The 21,535-nt window shown below is 44.7% G+C and overlaps 1 protein-coding gene across 2 annotated transcripts in view; it reads left to right on the top strand.

The window, feature by feature from the left end:
• Nucleotides 1–14,453: 14,453 nt before the first annotated feature.
• Nucleotides 14,454–21,535, top strand: part of LOC139280519 (importin subunit alpha-1-like) — a 29,091-nt gene continuing 22,009 nt past the window's right edge. The window contains exons 1-4 of one of the 2 annotated variants that reach the window (XM_070899998.1): nucleotides 14,454–14,512; nucleotides 17,680–17,757; nucleotides 19,772–19,906; nucleotides 20,693–20,778. In XM_070899998.1, coding sequence (XP_070756099.1) covers nucleotides 17,689–17,757; nucleotides 19,772–19,906; nucleotides 20,693–20,778 — 290 coding nt within the window. In that variant the 5' untranslated portion in view covers nucleotides 14,454–14,512; nucleotides 17,680–17,688. Of the gene's footprint in view, nucleotides 14,513–14,786; nucleotides 14,818–17,679; nucleotides 17,758–19,771; nucleotides 19,907–20,692; nucleotides 20,779–21,535 lie in introns of those variants that run through there. The other variant, XM_070899999.1, reaches the window with a different exon arrangement.

Below are 21,535 nucleotides of genomic sequence, written 5' to 3' on the forward strand. Positions count from 1 at the left end.
GATAACCAAATTGTGCAGCATGGAGCAGACCACCACGAATTGAGCTATCTGCTCAGGGTGGTATTGGTCGCCTCCTGAGTGGTGCAGGCATCTGAAGCGCGGCCTAAGATCATGCGTAACTGACCTGACAGGGGAGTAACCATGACCCCAAAGTGGTTCTCCCTGGATCAGGAAGGTGGTTCTCCTATGCTTTTTGGAAATAGGAGGTGGGTGGGGTGGCTTGACCCATCCACCTCCACGGAGGTGTGTGGAGGACCTGACCCATCCACCTCCATGGCACGAACCTGGTATTGCAGTACTTCCATAGAAAATAGAAACATAGAAAATAGGTGCAGGAGCAGGCCATTCAGCCCTTCTAGCCTGCACCGCCATTCAACGAGTTCATGGCTGAACATGAAACTTCAGTACCCACTTCCTGCTTTCACGCCATACCCCTTGATCCCCCGAGTAGTAAGGACTTCATCTAACTCCCTTTTGAATATATTTAGTGAATTGGCCTCAACTACTTCCCGTGGTAGAGAATTCCACAGGTTCACCACTCTCTGGGTGAAGAAGTTTCTCCTTATCTCGGTCCTAAATGGCTTACCCCTTATCCTTAGACTGTGACCCCTGGTTCTGGACTTCCCCAACATTGGGAACATTCTTCCTGCATCCAACCTGTCCAAACCCGTCAGAATTTTAAACGTTTCTATGAGGTCCCCTCTCACTCTTCTGAACTCCAGTGAATACAAGCCCAGTTGATTCAGTCTTTCTTGATAGGTCAGTCCCACCATCCCGGGAATCAGTCTGGTGAATCTTCGCTGCACTCCCTCAACAGCAAGTATGTCCTTCCTCAAGTTAGGAGACCAAAACTGTACACAATACTCCAGGTGTGGCCTCACCAAGGCCCTGTACAACTGTAGTAACACCTCCCTGCCCCTGTACTCAAATCCCCTCGCTATGAAGGCCAACATGCCATTTGCTTTCTTAACCGCCTGCTGTACCTGCATGCCAACCTTCAATGACTGATGTACCATGACACCCAGGTCTCGTTGCACCTTCCCTTTTCCTAATCTGTCACCATTCAGATAATAGTCTGTCTCTCTGTTTTTACCACCAAAGTGGATAACCTCACATTTATCCACATTATACTTCATCTGCCACGCATTTGCCCACTCACCTAACCTATCCAAGTCACTCTGTAGCCTCATAGCATCCTCCTCGCAGCTCACACTGCCACCCAACTTAGTGTCATCCGCAAATTTGGAGATACTACATTTAATCCCCTCATCTAAATCATTAATGTACAGTGTAAACAGCTGGGGCCCCAGCACAGAACCCTGCGGTACCCCACTAGTCACTGCCTGCCATTCCGAAAAGTACCCATTTACTCCCACTCTTTGCTTCCTGTCTGACAACCAGTTCTCAATCCACGTCAGCACACTACCCCCAATCCCATGTGCTTTAACTTTGCACATTAATCTCCTGTGTGGGACCTTGTCAAAAGCCTTCTGAAAGTCCAAATATACCACATCAACTGGTACTCCTTTGTCCACTTTATTGGAAACATCCTCAAAAAATTCCAGAAGATTTGTCAAGCATGATCTCCCTTTTACAAATCCATGCTGACTTGGACCTATCATGTCACCATTTTCCAAATGCGCTGCTATGACATCCTTAATAATTGATTCCATCATTTTACCCACTACTGAGGTCAGGCTGACCGGTCTATAATTCCCTGCTTTCTCTCTCCCTCCTTTTTTAAAAAGTGGGGTTACATTGGCTACCCTCCACTCGATAGGAACTGATCCAGAGTCAATGGAATGTTGGAAAATGACTGTCAATGCATCCGCTATTTCCAAGGCCACCTCCTTAAGTACTCTGGGATGCAGTCCATCAGGCCCTGGGGATTTATCGGCCTTCAATCCCATCAATTTCCCCAACACAATTTCCCGACTAATAAAGATTTCCCTCAGTTCCTCCTCCTTTATAGACCCTCTGACCACTTTTATATCCGGAAGGTTGTTTGTGTCCTCCTTAGTGAATACTGAACCAAAGTACTTGTTCAATTGGTCAGCCATTTCTTTGTTCCCCGTTATGACTTCCCCTGATTCTGACTGCAGGGGACCTACGTTTGTCTTTACTAACCTCTTTCTCTTTACATACCTATAGAAACTTTTGCAATCCGCCTTAATGTTCCCTGCAAGCTTCTTCTCGTACTCCATTTTCCCTACCCTAATCAAACCCTTTGTCCTCCTCTGCTGAGTTCTAAATTTCTCCCAGTCCCCAGGTTCGCTGCTATTTCTGGCCAATTTGTATGCCACTTCCTTGGCTTTAATACTATCCCTGATTTCCCTAGATAGCCACGGTTGAGCCACCTTCCCTTTTTTATTTTTACGCCAGACAGGAATGTACAATTGTTGTAATTCATCCATGCGTTCTCTAAATGTCTGCCATTGCCCATCCACAGTCAACCCCTTAAGTATCATTAGCCAATCTATCTTAGCCAATTCATGCCTCATACCTTCAAAGTTACCCTTCTTTAAGTTCTGGACCATGGTCTCTGAATTAACTGTTTCATTCTCCATCCTAATGCAGAATTCCACCATATTATGGTCACTCTTCCCCAAGGGGCCTCGCACAATGAGATTGCTAATTAATCCTCTCTCATTACACAACACCCAGTCTAAGATGGCCTCCCCTCTAGTTGGTTCCTCGACATATTGGTCTAGAAAACCATCCCTTATGCATTCCAGGAAATCCTCCTCCACCGTATTGCTTCCAGTTTGGCTAGCCCAATCTATGTGCATATTAAAGTCACCCATTATAACTGCTGCACCTTTATTGCATGCACTCCTAATTTCCTGTTTGATGCCCTCCCCAACATCACTACTACTGTTTGGAGGTCTGTACACAACTCCCACTAACGATTTTTGCCCTTTAGTGTTCTGCAGCTCTACCCATATAGATTCCACATCATCCAAGCTAATGTCTTTCCTAACTATTGCATTAATCTCCTCTTTAACCAGCAATGCTACCCCACCTCCTTTTCCTTTTATTCTATCCTTCCTGAATGTTGAATACCCCTGGATGTTGAGTTCCCAGCCCTGATCATCCTGGAGCCACGTCTCCGTAATCCCAATCACATCATATTTGTTAACATCTATTTGCACAATTAATTCATCCACCTTATTGCGGATACTCCTTGCATTAAGACACAAAGCCTTCAGGCTTGTTTTTTTAACACCCTTTGTCCTTTTAGAATTTTGCTGTACAGTGGCCCTTTTTGTTCTTTGCCTTGGTTTTCTCTGCCCTCCACCTTCCAGGAACGGTGCAGTGGCTCTAGGCCTTTTGGCTAAGAGCATTGGCGCAGAGTGATCCTTGATGTGTGCAAGGTGACCTCTGGCATTTGTGATCTGACAAAGAATTGGAAAGATTGGCTACGAAAAATTAAATAAAAAAATAAAAAATCTGAAGCGCTGCTTAAGCACTCCAATGGTTTTCTCCACGATATTGTGGCTCTTGTTGTATCGTCTCTCGGCTTCGGTGTGGATGTCACGCGGGCGGGGGGGGGGGGGTTATCAGCCAGGTGGCGAGGCCATATCCTTTGTCCCCAAGCATCTAGCATTGACCTTGTGGCTGATTGTTAACGAGTCAGATACAGTGCTCTCACGCAGGATGTGAGCATCATATATGCTGCCCGGAAATTGAGCATTCACTGCCAGTATAATTTGCTGATGGTTGACAATGAATTGGACATTCAGGAAGTGGAATCCCTTGCGGTTCCTGAAAACCTCTGCATCCTGAAAAGGTGCCCGCATCGCGATGTGCGTACAATCTATTGCTCCCTGCACCTTAGGGAAGTTTGCAATTCTGAAGAATCCTAGAGCCCTCTCACTCTGTGCCACCCTGGTCATAAGGAAGCTGATCAAGTCCCTCCTGCATGCGTAAAGGGCTTCAGTGACCTGTGTAATGCAGCAATGTGTGGCATGCTGAGAAAGTCTGCAAATGTCGCCAGCTGTGGCCTGAAATGAACTCGAGGCATAGAACGATAGTGCTGCGATTACTTTGACCTCGGCGGAGAGTGCAGTACTGATGGTGCTGGCAGGCTGCAGAGCTCCCCTTATCAGCTGGCATACCTCAGTGATAACCTCTTTGTGAAAGTGCAGTCTCCGAAGGCAGGTGGTGTCGGGCAAGTCGAGGTAAGAATGCTTCTCCCTTTACTTGCGGGAGGTATAATGTCTGGTCCTCCTCTTCAGTCTGCCATGTCTTACATTGGGCACATAATGCTGTGGAGCGTACCTTCGGCCATCTCGAGTCTGCAGCATGGAATTGGTCATCAAAAGAGGGTGAGAAAGGACAGGCCCCATTGCAGTAGCTCTCTGTTTTCCACCAATTGGACACAAACAATGAATGTCCCGATGAAGACACCTATTCAATTCCAATCGGTCACAGTATGGTCAAGATGTTTGTTGAGATGTTCACATCAACTCCATGACCTCCAGAGTACATCCGAACTGCCCCGAGAATGAAGCACAGCAGCCTTTTAAAGGATGCGACATGTGATGTAGAACATGGCGTCTATAACGCTGTGATTAGTTCCGGTTAGTTCCACTTTTCTGGGCGTTTTTTGGGCAAGCGATATTGTGGCCGATATGTGTGCGAGGTGGTGAAAGTGATGCTGGGCGATCTCATGGCCGCTAGTTTCGGTAAATATGCTCTTTACGACAAGAAAAAGTGGGTGGGCGGGCAGTATTATTGAATCTTGGCGTTAAATCAGTGTGGAAATTAACGCTGGGCGATATTATGGGCGTTGATTTCACCCAGTCTGATGATTCCGCCCAAAACAAGTGAGCGGGCGGTATTATTTTTTCCCGGTGTTACGCACATGGGGAAAGTAATGCTCGGCAATAAGTTTCTGAAAAATGCCCGTCAGTTTCCATTTTGTGGCTAAATGGGCGATATATGGGCGTTATACGTCATTTCAGTGGTAACATGGGCGTTTAGTGGGTGTTAAGCATGCAAAAAAAGTGGAGGTTCTCGCCCATAGTCTTAGAATAAGGGGCCGCCCATTTAAAACTTAGATGAGGAGAAATTTCTTCTCTCAGAGGGTTGTAAATCTATGGAATTCTCTGCCCCAGAGAGATGTGGAGGCTGGGTCATTGAATATATTTAAGGCGGAGATAGACAGATATTTGAGTGATAAGGGAGTAAAGGGTTATGGGGAGCGGGCAGGGAAGTGGAGCTGAGTCCATGATCAAATCGGCCATGATCTTATTGGGTGGCGGAGCAGGCTCGAGGGGCCAAATGGCCGACTCCTGCTCCTATTTCTTATGTTCTTATGACATGTCCCATGCTCTGCCTATGGCCACGGCATCTGCTACTCCCCTGCCGATCACGGTCAGCCTTGCCTCTTCAAGGGGTATGATCTAATGCAGGTGTGCTTACCCTCCCTCAATCAGGTCCTGCTGCCACCTGTTTTGTGCTACCTTTGTCCTGGAAGAGAATGAGTAGTTATTTTGAATGAATCTATTGACAAGTATGTTTGTGTGTGAGCGTGTGATGTCTCATATGGTGGAAGAGTTGTGAGATGTGTCTGTGGTGTGAGTTGTGCCTGTGAAGGATGCAATACTGTGGGCTGCATGAATGCCAGTGTATAGTTAGATGGTGGATGACGTGTGTTGAGGTGGTAATGCTGGGGGTGGTGCAGTTATTGAGCGGTGTGTTTGTCAGATGAGATCTTACCTTGACAAGTCGTGTCAAGTCGTAAAATTTCTGGAGCCATGTCCTGGGGCCGAGGCTCCCGGCTGTCACCTCTCAGGTGATCTCCTCCCACATGGGCCGCATTAGTTGCCTCTGTGGCCCCCTTCACCCCTGCGGGTACAGGACTTCCCTCCTTCTCTGGATCTCCTCCACGTGGACCTCCAGTTAATGTGTGCGATGGATGTTGAACATCCATCACACACATTAACTGGAGGTCATATTCAGCCCCATGTACACACATATTCAGCCCCATGTAAATAAATAACCTTTAATTCCAAAAATATCTGATCAAGTATATTCAGTTATCAGTATTTATCATCTATAATTTTTGTTAAAGTGCAACTTAAGTTACAAGTGGGGAGCGGGCAGGGAAGTGGACCTAAGTCCATGATCGGATCAACCATGATCGTATTAAATGGCGGAGCAGGCTCGAGGGGCCAAATGGCCTACTCCTCTCCTATTTCTTATGTTCTTACGTTCTAATAGTATCACCTTATCATTGGGCACTATTCCGACATGTGTTCAAATGCACTTTTACTTAATAGTCTTGTAGAACATGGTGCAGAACTTGCAATATCTGTAATTTTCTCTGCAAACTTGATAATATCGCAGTGGGCAATCATGGAAACAAAATATTCTTTGGATATGACTTGGCAGCAATTTGACAGCTGACAGGGTGCAGTTAGCAACAATTTCAACTGTAAGTTGAGCTCCAGTGTATCATTCTATACAAATGGTGCGTAACTGAGGAGTGCTTGATGGTGACTTGGTGCAAACACAATTAAGCCGTTGTGTTTTGTCAGCTTATCCCTAGCTTCATAAAAATATTATAGCATTTGTAAAAATTGTAAAGAAACATGGTTTGATCTCCATTATTGTTCATTTCCTACTGTCTGGTTCATAGCTATCTTTCAGCACTTGCAGTGCACAAACAGATGCAGTACTCCCACTTACTTCTCTAGTAGAGCTTCTTGAGGAACAGACAAATCCTCGGAGGGCCATTAGTCTGCTCCTAAAGTGCATTTCAACTGTATTTTTAGAAACATCACCCACTTGTGTTTGAATCCTTTCAGTTCTAATTAATGATGTTAATGTGTATAAATAAATCTAGTCCTTTGCCCTTACCAGGATACTCTTCATCAAAGTGGCAATCTTTTAAATGGAAACACTGACACAGAGAGCAAAATAAGTTAACGTTATTCATAATATGCTGAAGCTTTAGAATTTGCAGTTGCTTTCGCAGCCCTTAATAGGCACCACTTAAAAGATAACAACTGAATATTTCTGTTGGCGTCTGAGGCTTTGCTGCCAATGTAAAGTGAGAACTGCAACTAGGGAGTCACAGTGCCACAGTATGTTAGTGTTGCAATGCAGTGCCACACAGTGATAAGATAAGGCTGCATCTGCCATTTCCCATGCAGTGAGTAACCCAATCTCACAGGAAGGAAATAATGGTAGGATAGCCTAGTGGTAAAAGAAAGACTTGGATTTATACAGCACATTTCACGACCACCGGACGTCTCAAAGCGCTTTACAGCCAATTAAGTACTTTTTTAAAAAGTGTAGTCACTGTTGTAATGTAGGAAACACGGCAACCAATTTGCGCACAAGCAAGCTCCCACAAACAGCAATGTGATAATGACCATGATACGTCCTTACTACACAGTATAAATGCACAAGAGGCCCATGCTTGAGAGAAGGTCAGTCTGTGACCTGTCCTTTATTCCTTAGCACTCAAGTGATGAAGGTGGGTGGAGCTTCCCCTTTTATACCTGAAGGTCCAGGTTAGGAGTGTCTCCCACCTAGTGGTCAGTGTTCTCACGGTGTACAACTTAGGTCAGTTTATACATGGGTTACAATGCTGGTTGAATATATGACATCACCTCCCCCCGCAAAGTCTTATTGGGATCACAGGTTGAGTCTCTCTGGTGGTTTACGCTCTCTTGTAGAGCGCCTGAGTTGGGGCTCCGGTTGTTGGGCGCTGGCCTGAGTGTCTGCTGTTCGGTCACCTGTGGTGGAGTGAACTCTATATCGTGTTCTTCCTCTGCTTCTTCTATGGGATTGCTGAACCTCCTTTTTGTTTGATCCACATGTTTGCGGCAGATTTGTCCATTGGTAAGTTTAACTACCAGAATCCTATTTCCCTCTTTGACAACCACAGTGCCTGCGAGCCATTTGGGCCCTGCAGCGTAGTTGAGGACAAAAACAGGATCATTTACATCAATACATCGCGCCCTCGCATTCCTGTCATGGTAGTGATATTGTGACTGGCGCCTGCTCTCGACAATTTCTTTCATGGTGGGGTGTATAAGGGATAATCGGGTTTTGAGCGTCCTTTTCATTAGTAGCTCTGCGGGTGGAACCCCTATGAGCGAGTGTGGTCGGGATCTATAGGCTAACAGGAGGCGTGATAAGTGGGTTTGTAGGGAACCCCCTTGGAATCTGAGTATCCCCTGTTTGATTATCTGCACTGCTCGTTCTGCCTGGCCGTTTGAGGCCGGCTTGAACGGTGCCGTTCTAACATGGTTAATTCCATTGCCTGCCATGAAGTCCTGGAATTCAGTGCTTGTGAAGCACGGGCCATTGTCGCTGACCAAGATGTCCGGTAGACCGTGGGCAGCGAACATTGCCCGCAGACTTTCTACCGTGGCAGAGGATGTGCTTGAATTTAAAATGTCACACTCGATCCATTTGGAGTAGGCGTCTACTACAACCAAAAACATTTTCCCCATGAAAGGACCTGCGTAGTCCACATGGATGCGTGACCAAGGCTTGGCGGGCCATGGCCAGGGGCTAAGGGGGGCTTCCCTGGGCGCATGGCCCAGCTGGGCACACGTGTTGCACCTGCGAACACAAAGTTCCAGATCTGCGTCTATCCCTGGCCCCCAAACGTGTGAACTGGCAATTGCCTTCATCGTGACAATGCCCGGGTGCCCATTTTGGAGTTCTCTGATGAACACCTCTCTGCCCATCTGGGGCATGATTACGCGGTTTCCCCACAGTAGGCAATTGGCCTGAATCGAGAGTTCATCCTTGCGCCTGTGAAATGGTTTAAATTTCTCAGGGCATGCCCTGTACGTGGCTGCCCAGTCCCCATTCAGGACACATTTCTTGACGAGAGACAATAGCGGGTCTCTATTTGTCCAGACTTTAATCTGACGGGCTGTCACGGGTAAGCCTTCGCTTCCGAAAGCTTCAACAGCCATGACCATCTCAGCACCATGCTCGGTAGCCCCCTCAGTGGTGGCTAGTGGGAGCCTGCTGAGTGCATCGGCACAGTTTTCGGTGCCCGGTCTGTGCCGAATTGTGTAGTCATAGGCAGCTAACGTGAGTGCCCACTTCTGTATGTGGGCCGATGCGTTTGCATTTATGGCCTTGTTGTCGGCCAAAAGGGACGTTAGGGGTTTGTGATCTGTCTCCAGCTCAAATTTCCTGCCAAACAGGTACTGGTGCATTTTCTTTACCGCATATACACATGCGAGCGCCTCCTTTTCTACCATCCCGTAGCCCCTTTCTGCCTGGGACATACTCCTGGAGGCATAAGCTACCGGCTGTAACTGACCCTTGGCATTGACATGCTGCAACACACACCCGACACCATAGGACGACGCATCGCACATTAACACAAGTTTCTTACATGGGTCATATAGCGTTAACAGATTGTTGGAACATAACAAATTGCGTGCTCTATTAAAAGCCCTTTCCTGGCTGTCCCCCCAGACCCATTTGCGATCTTTGCGTAGGAGCACGTGTAGCGGCTCTAGCAGCGTGCTCAATTTGGGAAGAAAGTTACCAAAATAGTTCAGGAGCCCCAGGAACGAACGCAGCTCCATCGTGTTACGGGGTCTGGGTGCTCTCTGGATCGCTTCCGTCTTGGATGCAGTAGGGCTGATCCCGTCTGCTGCTACCCTCATCCCCAGGAATTCTACCTCTGGAGCTAGGAAGACGCACTTCGCCTTTTTCAGTCGCAGCCCTACCCGGTCCAGTCTGCGTAGCACCTCCTCCAGGTTGTGGAGGTGTTCTTCAGTATCGTAACCCGTAATGAGGATGTCGTCCTGAAAAACCACCGTCCCTGGAATCGACTTGAGGAGGCTTTCCATATTTCGTTGGAAGATCGCGGCGGCCGAGCGAATCCCGAACGGACATCTGTTGTACTCAAACAACCCCTTGTGTGTCGTGATGGTGGTCAGCTTCTTCGACTCACTCACTAGCTCCTGGGTCATGTAAGCTGAGGTCAGGTCCAATTTTGAAAAAAGTTTGCCACCGGATAGCGTCGCAAAGAGGTCCTCCGCTCTCGGTAGCGGGTACTGGTCTTGGAGTGACACCCGATTGATAGTGGCCTTGTAATCGCCACATATCCTGACCGACCCATCCGCCTTGAGCACCGGCACAATCGGGCTCGCCCAGTCACTGAATTCGACTGGCGAGATGATGCCTTCCCTCAACAGGCGGTTCAATTCGCCTTCTATCTTTTCCCGCATCACGTACGGCACCACTCTGGCCTTGTGGTGTACTGGTCTGGCGTCCGGGTTTATGTGAATTACTACCTTGGCCCCCATGAAAGTGCCAATGCCGGGTTGAAATAATGAGTCAAATTTGTCCAAGATCTGTGAGCATGATACTCGCTCCACAGAGGAAATTGCATTGACATCGCTCCATTTCCAGTTCATGACAGCAAGCCAACTCCTCCCCAGTAGTGCGGGACCGTCCCCTGGGACAATCCAGAGTGGCAACCTGTTCTCCGAATCTTTGTGGGTCACGACTACCGTGGCGCTGCCTAGCACCGGAATGATCTGCTTTGTGTAAGTCCGTAGCTGTGCGTCAATCGGCGATAATTTTGGCCTCCTGGCCTTGGATGCCCACAACTTTTCGAACTGTTTGATACCCATCAGGGACTGGCTGGCACCCGTGTCTAACTCCATTGATACTGGGATGCCATTGAGGAGCACTTTCATCATTATCGGTGGCGTCTTGGTGTATGAACTGTATACGTGCTCCACATGAACTCGCTGAACTTTTAGCTTCCAACGATTTCCCCCAGTGTCCATTTCTGCAATTTCTGCAGGTATTTTGCTCATCTCTGCAAACTCCGGCTAAATGTATGCCTCCACGCCTCCAGCATGAATTGCGGTTTGAAACAAAAGGTCCCTTGCCAGTTGATCGTCCCTGACTGCCCCTGTTATTGTCCTTGAGTGCACCATTAACAGGTGTTGATGGCCCCATTACTGGCCGCATTGTCCCTTGCAATGGCGTGAATTGCTGTTCAGCTTGCCATTGTCTCTGTCGAACTCCCCCTCTGGGTTCGACTATATGTTGGGGCATGCCTGACTGCCCTTGTCTGCCTGGAGAACTGTGTGCTGCTTTAACAATGTTGAATCTCTGTCCCAACAATTCCTTAACACATTACCTCTCATCTGTTCTGCTAGTGGCCATGCTCGCGTGGTTTAAATCCCAGTTTCTTGTCGCCATTGATACTACACAGTATAAATGCACACGAGGCTCATGCTTGAGAGAAGGTCAGTCTGTGACCTGTCCTTTATTCCTTAGCACTCAAGTGATGAAGGTGGGTGGAGCTTCCCCTTTTATACCTGAAGGTCCAGGTTAGGAGTGTCTCCCACCTAGTGGTCAGTGTTCTCACGGTGTACAACTTAGGTCAGTTTATACATGGGTTACAATGCTGGTTGAATACATGACAGACCAGATCATTTGTTTTTTGTTATGTTGATTGAGGGATAAATATTGACCAAGGACACCGGGGATAACTCCCCTGTTCTTCTTCGAAATAGTGCCGCGAGATCTTTTACGTCCACCTGAGGGAGCAGATGTTTTAACGTCTCATCCAAAAAACGGCACCTCCTACAGAGCAGTGTTCCCGCAGCACTGCACTGGAGTGTCAGCCTGGATTTTTTGTGCTGAAGTCCCTGGAGTGGGACTTGAACCCACAACCTTCTGACTCAGACACAAGGGTGCTACCCGCTGGGCCACAGCTGACAGAAAATAGAGGGCAGAAATTAAATTCATAAAATTGAGACCTAAAAAAATAAATGTGATCTTCACCATCTTTCTTATCCCAGAAACTATTTTTAATTAGATCTCATATAAGTCAGCATGGTGCCAGATCGTGTTGGTGTTAGCTGAGGATTCTATACACATGAGGTTGCTGCTCTGTAGAAGACTATAACCAAATATCCTACCCACCTGAGAATAAGGAAGCAAATAAAGATAAAGTTTCACACAGACCGTGCTCCCTTTGTGCTGAACACCACTGGTGTCAAGACAGCGATCCAAGCTATGGTACCATTCCTGCATAGACCAATTACAAACATAAGAACATAAAAACATCAGAATTAGGAGCAGGAGTAGGCCATATGGTCCCTTGAGCCTGCTCCGCCATTCAATAAGATCAGGGCTGATCTTCAATCTCAACTCCACTTTCCCGCCTGAACCCCATATCCCTTGATTCCCCTGGAGTCCAAAAATCCATCTATCTCAACCTTGAATATACTCAAAGACTCAACATCCACAGCCCTCTTGGGTAGAGAATTCCAAAGGTTCACAACACTCTGAGTGAAGAAATTCCTCCTCAGCTCAGTCTTAAAAGGCCGACCTCTTATCCTGAGACTGTGCTCCCTAGTTTTAATTAATTAAAGTGGTTTTCCCAGATCAGCTCAGTTACCTGTCCTTTCACTAGGACACAAGAACATAAGAAATAGGAGCAGGAGTAGGCCATTTGGCCCCTCGAGCCTGCTCCGCCATTTAATAAGATCATGGCTGATCTGATCTTGGGCTCAGCTCCACTTTCCTGCCCACTGCCCATAACCCTTCACTCCCTTATGGCTCAAACATCTGTCTATCTCCACCTTAAATATATTCAATGACCCAACCTCCACAGCTGTCTGGGGCAGAGAATTTCACAGATTCACGACCCACTCAGAGAAGAAATTCCTCCTCATCTCAGTTCTAAAAGGGCGACCTCTTATTCTGAAACTATGACCCCTAGTTCTAAATTCCCCCACAAGGGGAAACATCCTCTCTGCATCTACCTTGTCAAGCCCCCTCAGTATCTTATATGTTTCAATATATTACCTCTCAATCTTCAAAACTTCAATGAGTATAGGCCCAACCTGCTCAACCTTTCTTCATAAGTCAACCCCTTCATCTCAGGAATTAGTGAACCTTCTCTGAACAGCCTCCAATGCAAGTATATCCTTCCTTAAATAAGGAGACCAAAACTGGATGCAGTACTCCAGGTGTGGCCTCTCCAATACCCTGTAAATTTGTAGTAGGACTTCCCTGCTTTTATACTCAATCCCCCTTGCAATAAAAGCCTTCATTCCATTTGCCTTCCTGATTACTTGCTGTATCTGCATAATCACTTTTTGTGTTTCATGCACAAGGACCCCCAGGTTCCTTTGTACTAAGTGAATCATTCACTTGAAAAATGAAATAGAGAAAAATATAAAATAACTTACCCAACAAAATGATTAATGATTCGAACGTATAATCGATGCACAACACAGACAATGAATCATAGGCAGTGTTGTCATGGGGAGGAAACGTGGCAGTCAATTTGCACGCAAGGTCCCAGATACACCAATGAGATCAGTGACCATATAATTTGTTTTATTGATGCTGATTGAGGGACAAATATTGGCCAGGACACCAGGAGAACTCGCCTGCTCTTCTTCGATTAGTGCCACTGGAACATTTACGTCGATCTGAGATGAGGCCTATCTTTCTTTTCTCAATATTGCAAGTTCATTATGGAAGCATTTTAGGGCTTTGAGGAAATTAATAAGAGTTGCTGAAAATACATGTCTCTCCCGAATGTTTTTATTTTGCATCCTGTGCACTGCGTGTACGTTCAGATGGTATTAGACGCCCTGGTTGACATGAGCAAACACAACACAGATCAGAGATTACATTTCTGACCTTCATGGTCTGTCTGGCTCAGTTTGACTGCATAATTACATTGAGTTTGGGGAAATTTAATTCAAGTTTTAGCTTCCACAGGCTGGCACTGGACGTGGGTATGTGCTCAAATGTCACATGATTGGATGTCAAGTGATCAAATGTCACAATGGGATCCGATAGCCTGAAAACTGCATTAGGTGATCCTTGGGTGTCAGTGGAACTGCTGAGGTGCCCCTGTACCTCCCCTCCTTTAACCTCCCGATTTTCAGTTGCTGGCAAGAAACAGTCGGTCGCCAATTGAGAATTGTTCCCTCCCCTTTGCTCGGTGTTTAACATTTTCCCCTCTGTAAGTGACATGAAGAGGCCAGCTGATTCAACACAAAAAAACGCAACATAGATTGGCCAGATTATTGGAAACAGTGTATTTTTAAAATAGGTACACTGGCTGTAAATCTGTTTTTTTTAATGACTATGTTTCTTATAATACAGAACGAGGCTTCATTTTTTGCACAATAAATAAAAAGTTACTGATATTGTGAAGCTTGACAGTAACAAACACCCAACATAGTCGTTTAAGAGATTAGGTCAATTAAAAAGTCACTACAACATCTTAAAATACCTTTATTTTAAGGCGAAATATATATTTAAAGACAGCAATGCTAAAAATGTATACAAGCACGACTTTTCCACTCTGGCCATTCAGGGATGCCGCTGTGAATTTCACGCGTTCTGGGCGGAGCTTGTTACGAGCTGTCCAATCAGCGGAGAGTGGAAAGTGACATTAATGGCAACAATTGCCTGGCCCGGGAAATTTAAACCACAGGGAAACCCAATCTTGTACGTGGGGTGGTTACAGGTAGGTTTCCATTTGCAGGCGTTATTATTGGTCCGGTGGCGTTAAGTTATTTATTTGCATTAAAGAAAATGAGTATGGTTGTACAGATATCAGGTTTTAAAATGCCCAGAAGCGTGACTTACTTAAAATGTATCGGCTCGCTTGTATTTCCAACCCAAGCGTCCGTTGTGACTGCTCCGTGCAGCTATATTTTGACAAAGTAATCAGTTCCATCTGACCAAAGGTCATCGGCCTGAAACGTTAACTTGTCTGTTCTCTGTATGGACGCTGATGGACCTGCTGAGTTTCTAATAGTTTCTATTCTTGTAACTATGCAGGGTGGTGTAGGAAGCGAGGCTTGTTTAGTGTTGGGTGGTTGTATGTCTGTATATAGCCTCGAGTGTAAATTTTTTTTTGTGATTTACCCCGTCTTCCTTTTGTAAAAGTGGCTTGTACTGGGATATGAGTGCTAACTGCTTTGTGCTTCACAAAATAAATGGGTGCTGGAGAACTCCATCCCCTCTGACCCAACATCAGGCACCAGCTTAAACCTGGAGTTGGCCCCTTGCCGATTTAAGCTGCATTTACACTAACATTGGTGTAAAGTGACATTTATTGTGTGGTAATATTCTAGTTGTAGTCTCGCACTGTACCATTGAATGCTCTAACCACTAGTGACATTGGCTTTAAGTGTTTGCTTCTAGACTGGCGAGGGACCTAATTTTGAAATCTGAGATGGGCAACAAGTGAGAATCATACTGAAAGGCATTGATCTAATTAAATAGGCGAAAGAATGGCATGTGGCTAAAGCAAATGAGCCTTGCAAAGTAGGGACTTGGTCATGGTTAGTGACTTGTCACACTAAGTCAGTGTGATATTGTACAGAGCATTAGAATGCATCATAAGCATTAGACTGTAAATGAAACCATTTGTATAAGTGACTAGGTTACACTTTAGAATTTTAAGGAAAAAGGAGTGGTTAAAAAAAAATGACCATCCATTCTAATGCTGATGGGGTGATGGCAATCTTCTCTGGCATGAAACTGGATGAATGGTATCAAACTTGTATTGATATCTGCAGTTTTGGTTGAAATTTGTCAAATAATATATCACCTTGGCCTTCAAAAGATATTGGCCTTGGTTGACTGGGTGAGGTAGAGACCATGTGGACAAATTCTGTATGGTATGTGGAAGGAATGGATTAATGCAGTAAAATAATTTTGTAGACCCTGAATGAGCTGCTTCAGTATTGGTTTTTGGCTTCTGTGTTGTGCACAAGTGAGTTCTGTCATCATTAGAGATTCCTGTATTTAAAAAAAAAAAAATTTGTCAGCTGAAAAAGTAGTAAATCTATCCTAATATTATAGGCTTAACATTTATTTGTCTGTTGAATCCTATTGCTAAGAACTTTGCTGAAAGCTGACTTCACCCTTGCAGTAGGGAGTGTTGGAAGCATGATTTCCAGGGACTCTAGCTTTATCTTTCTATGTTTTTATCTATGTTGGTTCTTAAACTTATACTGGCATGCTCTCCCTATATTCTGTAATTGGTATCAACAGAAATGTTCTAATTTTCAAAACATGACTTTCAAGTAAAAGCTGTATTTTTCTCTTGTGCACATTAGCCCTTATGATGGTGTTTGATTTCAAGCACACATTACCAAGTTCTGGAAAAGTCCACAAATTGCACGAACAGATTCTGGAACAAAAACTGAAGATGCTGGCAATGCTCAGCAGGTCATGCAGCATCTGCAGAGAAAGGAAGAGAAATGTTTCCATTATAACCCTGCAGAACTAAAAATGTAAATGTTTTGCTGTCATAGGCAGATGAATAGGGAGCAGAAAGGCCACTTGTCACAGACTAGCTGCTTTGGTCAGCGAACCATCTGCTGCCCATGAAGGATACCAACCCCAACCAATATGCAGGACCCCAATAACCATGAAACCCATGGCCAAATGAACTTACTTGGCCCCCTGACCTGCAGTGCTCACCATGTAAGCAGTCTGGCACTGCAATACATAAACTCGCATTCCCCACTGACCAGCACTGACTTCATAAGCTATGTGTATGAATGGACACACAAGTGCAATTGTATGCCTAACATTTCTGACTGTAGCCTTCTAACTGTAGAATGATTTCCTGAAATCTTGTATGTTTAAAAAAAGTTAATCCTGAATTGTTGTGATGGTGGGGGGGAAATGTGCCAATACAGTTAAATCCAGATAATTTAAACTTGCTTGGTTTTATCAGAATTTTTAAGTGTCGGTGCATTAAATCTACACCTTGGGCCATGAGGTAAAACATGGCTTATTTAAAAATTGACGTGTAAAATGAATGGTGTGTTTTAGATACAAGAAGTCTTTTGTATCCAAATGAGATACAATTATTATACCTTAACAAATGTGCAGTTCAATTTTTTTTCATTACCCACAATTTAAGTTTTTTTTAAAAAAAAAAGAGATAAATGAGTAAATATTCTCAAGAATAGAACCTGTTGGAGCTGCTTGTTTTTATATCCGGTGCTGAGAATGTTGTGGCCTTCCTGTTGCACCAGCTTGCCTTTCCTGAGTTGTGGTTCCATAGCTCTGTTTCCATTTCATCTTGTATTAATAGCAATGCTCTGAGCTATTTAAATCTGCTGCTCCTTCAAAAGATGTTGCTGGGCTGAGTGTTTACTGTTTGTTTAAAATAGCAGTACAACAACTTGTATTTATATAGTGCCTTTTAATGTAATGTCCCAGGTGCTTCACAGGAGTATTTAGTCACCATAAGGAGAAATTAGGGCAGATAACTGAGCTTTCAGAGGTTTTAAGGAGTGTCTTGAAGAAGGAAAGAGGTTGATGCAGGAAATTCCAAAGCTTGGGGCGTAGACAACAGAAGGCACGGCTGCCAATGATGTGTTTTTTTTTAAATACATATATTTTTTAAAATCCAGGATGCTTGAAGGCAAAATTAGGACTGCACCTATCTCTCTTTTGGGTTCTATTGGACACTAACACATGTTTGCTGTACATACTGGAATTTTAAGATCTGTTAAGATGCCAACTACTTCTAAAACTGAGCAGGTGAAGATGAAAACATACAAGTGTAAAGGCAGAGGTACTTGAGCTGGTTCTTGCATAGTATAACTGCTCATGGAACACCAGGTTTGCTATATGTAACTGATTTCAAATTATACTTTAATTCAGGCAATCAAGATGCCAACCCCTTGTGAAACTGAGCAGGAGAGGATGAGGAAATTCAAGAATAAAGGCAAAAGTGTAGAGGTACTTGATTGAATGATGCATTTGAATTTCCTATTCTTTTTGCTTTTAGCTGTCTTTAAATTACACCTGGAAATGGGAAGTTTTTTTTTCATTGGATGTGAGCATCACTGGCAAGGCCAGCATTGATTGCCCAACCCTAATTGCCCTTGAGTAGGTGGTGAGCTGCTGCCTTGAACTGCTGCAGTCTGTGGGGTATTCCCACAGTGCTGTTGAGGGAGTTCCAGGATTTTGACCCAGTGACAATGAAGGAACGCTGATATATTTCCAAGTTTGGATGGCGTGTGACTTGGAGGTGCTGATGATCCCATGAGCCTACTGCCTTGGTCCTTTTTGAGGGAGTACAGGTTGCAGGTTTGAGGTGCTACCAAAGAAGTGCATCTTGTAGATGGTACACACTGCAGCCATGTGGTGCCAATCAAGCAGTCTGCTTTGTCCTGGATGATGGTGTGCTTCTTGAACCTTGTTGGAGCTGCACTCATCCAGGCAAGCGTAGAGTATTCCATCATAGCATCTCTCCAATATGATGAGCAACTGGCTGGATATGCCACCGAAGTGGGGTTTTGTTCAGTTGAGCAACTCATGGGGGTGTAGCAGTAGTACCACCTCAAGGTATACCTGCTAGTTCAGTTTTAAATAATCCCAGGTACTTCAACCCTTTCCCCAGGATTTTTCATTTCTACTTCAAAACATTCCAGCATGATTGGGGATGGCTAGCTACCAACCATTTTATTCTTGCTGAAAGGAGATGGGACAATGGCACAACAAAAACTGAACTTTGATATCCTTGGTGTATTGGTCTACCAAGATGTTCCAGATTCAACTGCATAGTGTTGGTTTAAATGATGTCAAGAGATGTTGAACCTACATTACAAGATATAGTAACCAGTATTGAGAAGCAAACTGGATATCTGTTTAGATTGTAATGTTTTTAGAAAAGGTTGAGTTGAACTTTTGGCTTCTAGCACTCTGCATTTTCCTTCAGACTATATTGTCACTGCTGAACAAGGCTATTGGCATCTATGACCACCTTGTGTATGCTTGTATTGACTTTAAACTTTCTTTGGGTGGCAACACCTTTCCTCTTGCTGAAGCTTTGGTTATGGTTTGTGCCACCTGGCCAAACCACCATGATGGCAGTATTGCCCTTATCATCAAGTCACACTTTGGGCTCTCTTTCTCCGCGCCCCCCTCCCCCCCTCTCTTACTCCTGACCTTGTTTTTCTCTTTGAACACCTCACCCTGTTCCATCTCGTTTTGTGTTAAAACCTTTGTCCACTAAGACCTTCCCTGCCACCACTACCCCCCCCCCCCGCCACCCCTCCCGGACTCATCTTGTGTGTTAAGCAGTGACCCATCCTTTGATTTCCATCTCCATTCTCCTTGCCCCCAACCCCTGAATTCACCACTTGCCTGTCCTCCCGAAATATTTCCCTCCACAGAAACTATGCCTCTCTTCCTGTTCTCTGGTCACTTCCCTCACCACCCACGCTCTCGAATTTCTTCCCTAAACTCTTCTGCCTCCACATCCCCCTCGCTGTTTACAACCTGATTTTTAAACCCACCTATTTGACCAATCTTTTGCTCGCATCTCCTAAAATCTCAAACTTGTTTTATTTTGGCCTTTTCTTCTCTTTGAAGATGCTACATTAATGGAAGTTACACAAACTTTAAAGAATAATGGTGCATGATAGTTGATTTGAGTGATTCTGTAAGTATATCTCCATGCTATATTTTTCATACTGACATGTACTGGTACCTCATTCAGCAGTTGTTCAAACTCTGAACTTGCTACTAACCTCTTGTCTTCGATTTACTAATGGTGACTCTTGGACTTGAGGCTTTGGCTCTCTGCCAACGCAATATTAATTGTTACTGGCAGTGATAAGTGCACGAAGTTACAATTGGCGATGTTCCTGATGCTTGCTTGAAATTGGGTTTTAAAATGTAGGAGCAAGTGTTTTTTAAACTCTAATTACCATTCTCCAATCTTGATGCTTGGTTTTTGCTTAAACAGGAACTGAGGAGAGAGCGAGCTGAAGTTTGTATTGAATTACGAAAAGCCAAAAAGCATGAACAGATCCTGAAGAGACGAAACATCGGTGCTTTCCCAGATGGTGACCCCTCTTCACCTAAACCTGCTGGGGTTATTGTACGTCTGACACTGACTATAATCTTTCTCAAGCAACAATATGCCAGTTGAAACTACTATCTTGTCTCAATTTTTGTCTAGGTTTTCTTTTAGCAAGATCTTGTCTCTTACTTTGCAACCTTTAAGGTGACGTGGCAGGGTGGACTACTGCATCCTTTGCCAATTCTGATAATTGAATCCTTCCCCAGGTAGCGGGTGCAGCCTGTAGGAAGTATCAAGTCTTGGTCCACACCATGGGATAGCCAGACTGAGACTAACTGCTTCAACTTGCTGTTCTATGACTTCAGCTTTGGTTATATGGACACTTGTGCTCAGAATAACTCCGAATGTCATGTAAGCTCAAACCATTGTCACCTTGGTCTCTTTAATGTAACTCAAGTGAGAAAGCAGCCTGGTGGATTGCCTTTTATACCTGCTTGCACAGGTGACCATTAGGCCTCCCACAAGTCTGCCCCCTGGTGGCAAGTCTTGCACATTGGTGAGGTTTGCATACATAACAGACACAATGAGCTGCTGGCCTACCTCTTTACATACAAGTTTAATGATCTGTCATGTACAAGTAGAAAACACATTACCAGTGTAAGGTACCAAGGCATATGAACGTAGCTGGCTTGTACCATTTTTTGATGTTGATTAACACATCTACTTGTACAATTGAGCCATTTCTTACCAATTTAGAATGATTTGAAATACCAAATGACAGTTGCCTTTCAATGTCCAAAAATTGCTTCTTGGTAATTTTACCCTTTGGTTAAACCTTAAAAAGTTGCTATTCTCTCCCTCCAGGACACTGTGATGACCATGAAGGAGATTGTGGTGGGAATGAACAGCCACAACCCACAGCTACAGCTGCAAGCTACATATGGAGCTAGGTATAAATCTTGCTGCTTCATCAAATGTGCACTCATTTTCTCCTGTCTAGAAGATTAGAGGGGAAATCTTTTGCCATGTTCAATAAACCAGTCAATTGACAATGCATGCAAGTCCCAGTTTCATTGCAAGAAAGAAATTTTTAGTTAAAAATTACTTTGTATACTATCTTTGACCAGCAACTACAGTGACTAGGAAGACAGACTTGGATTTATATAGTGCCTTTCACGACCATCGGACGTCTCCAAGTGCTTTACAACCAATGAAATACCTTGTGAAGGGTAGTCACTATTATAATTTAGGAAACTCAGCAGCCAATTTACATGCAAGCTCCCACAAACAGCAATGTGATGAGATAATTGTTTTATAAAAAATGTTGATCGCGATAAATATTGGCCAAGACACTGGGATAGTGCCCCTGCTCTTCAAAATAGAGCTATGGGATCTTTTCTGTCCACTTGAGAACAGATGGGGCCTGGGTTTAACGTCTCCTCTAAAAGATGGCACCTCTGACAGTGCAGCACTGTACGAGTGTCAGCATAGACTTTTTTTGGTGCTGGAGTGGGACTTGAACCCACAACCTTCTGACTCCAAGGCAAGAGTGCTAACCACTGAGCTACAGCTGACTGCTACTTTCCAGTACGTGACTAGGTGTGTTAGGGTTGCTGACTGGGGTGATCTTTCTTTCGCCCATTTCCTCCCTCAAAATATGTTAATATGCTGCAAAGTCTTGAAAATTTAATGGACTTTACAAAACAA

This window comes from Pristiophorus japonicus, chromosome 15, assembly GCF_044704955.1.
Source record: "Pristiophorus japonicus isolate sPriJap1 chromosome 15, sPriJap1.hap1, whole genome shotgun sequence".
In the NCBI taxonomy this organism is placed as follows: domain Eukaryota; kingdom Metazoa; phylum Chordata; class Chondrichthyes; family Pristiophoridae; genus Pristiophorus; species Pristiophorus japonicus.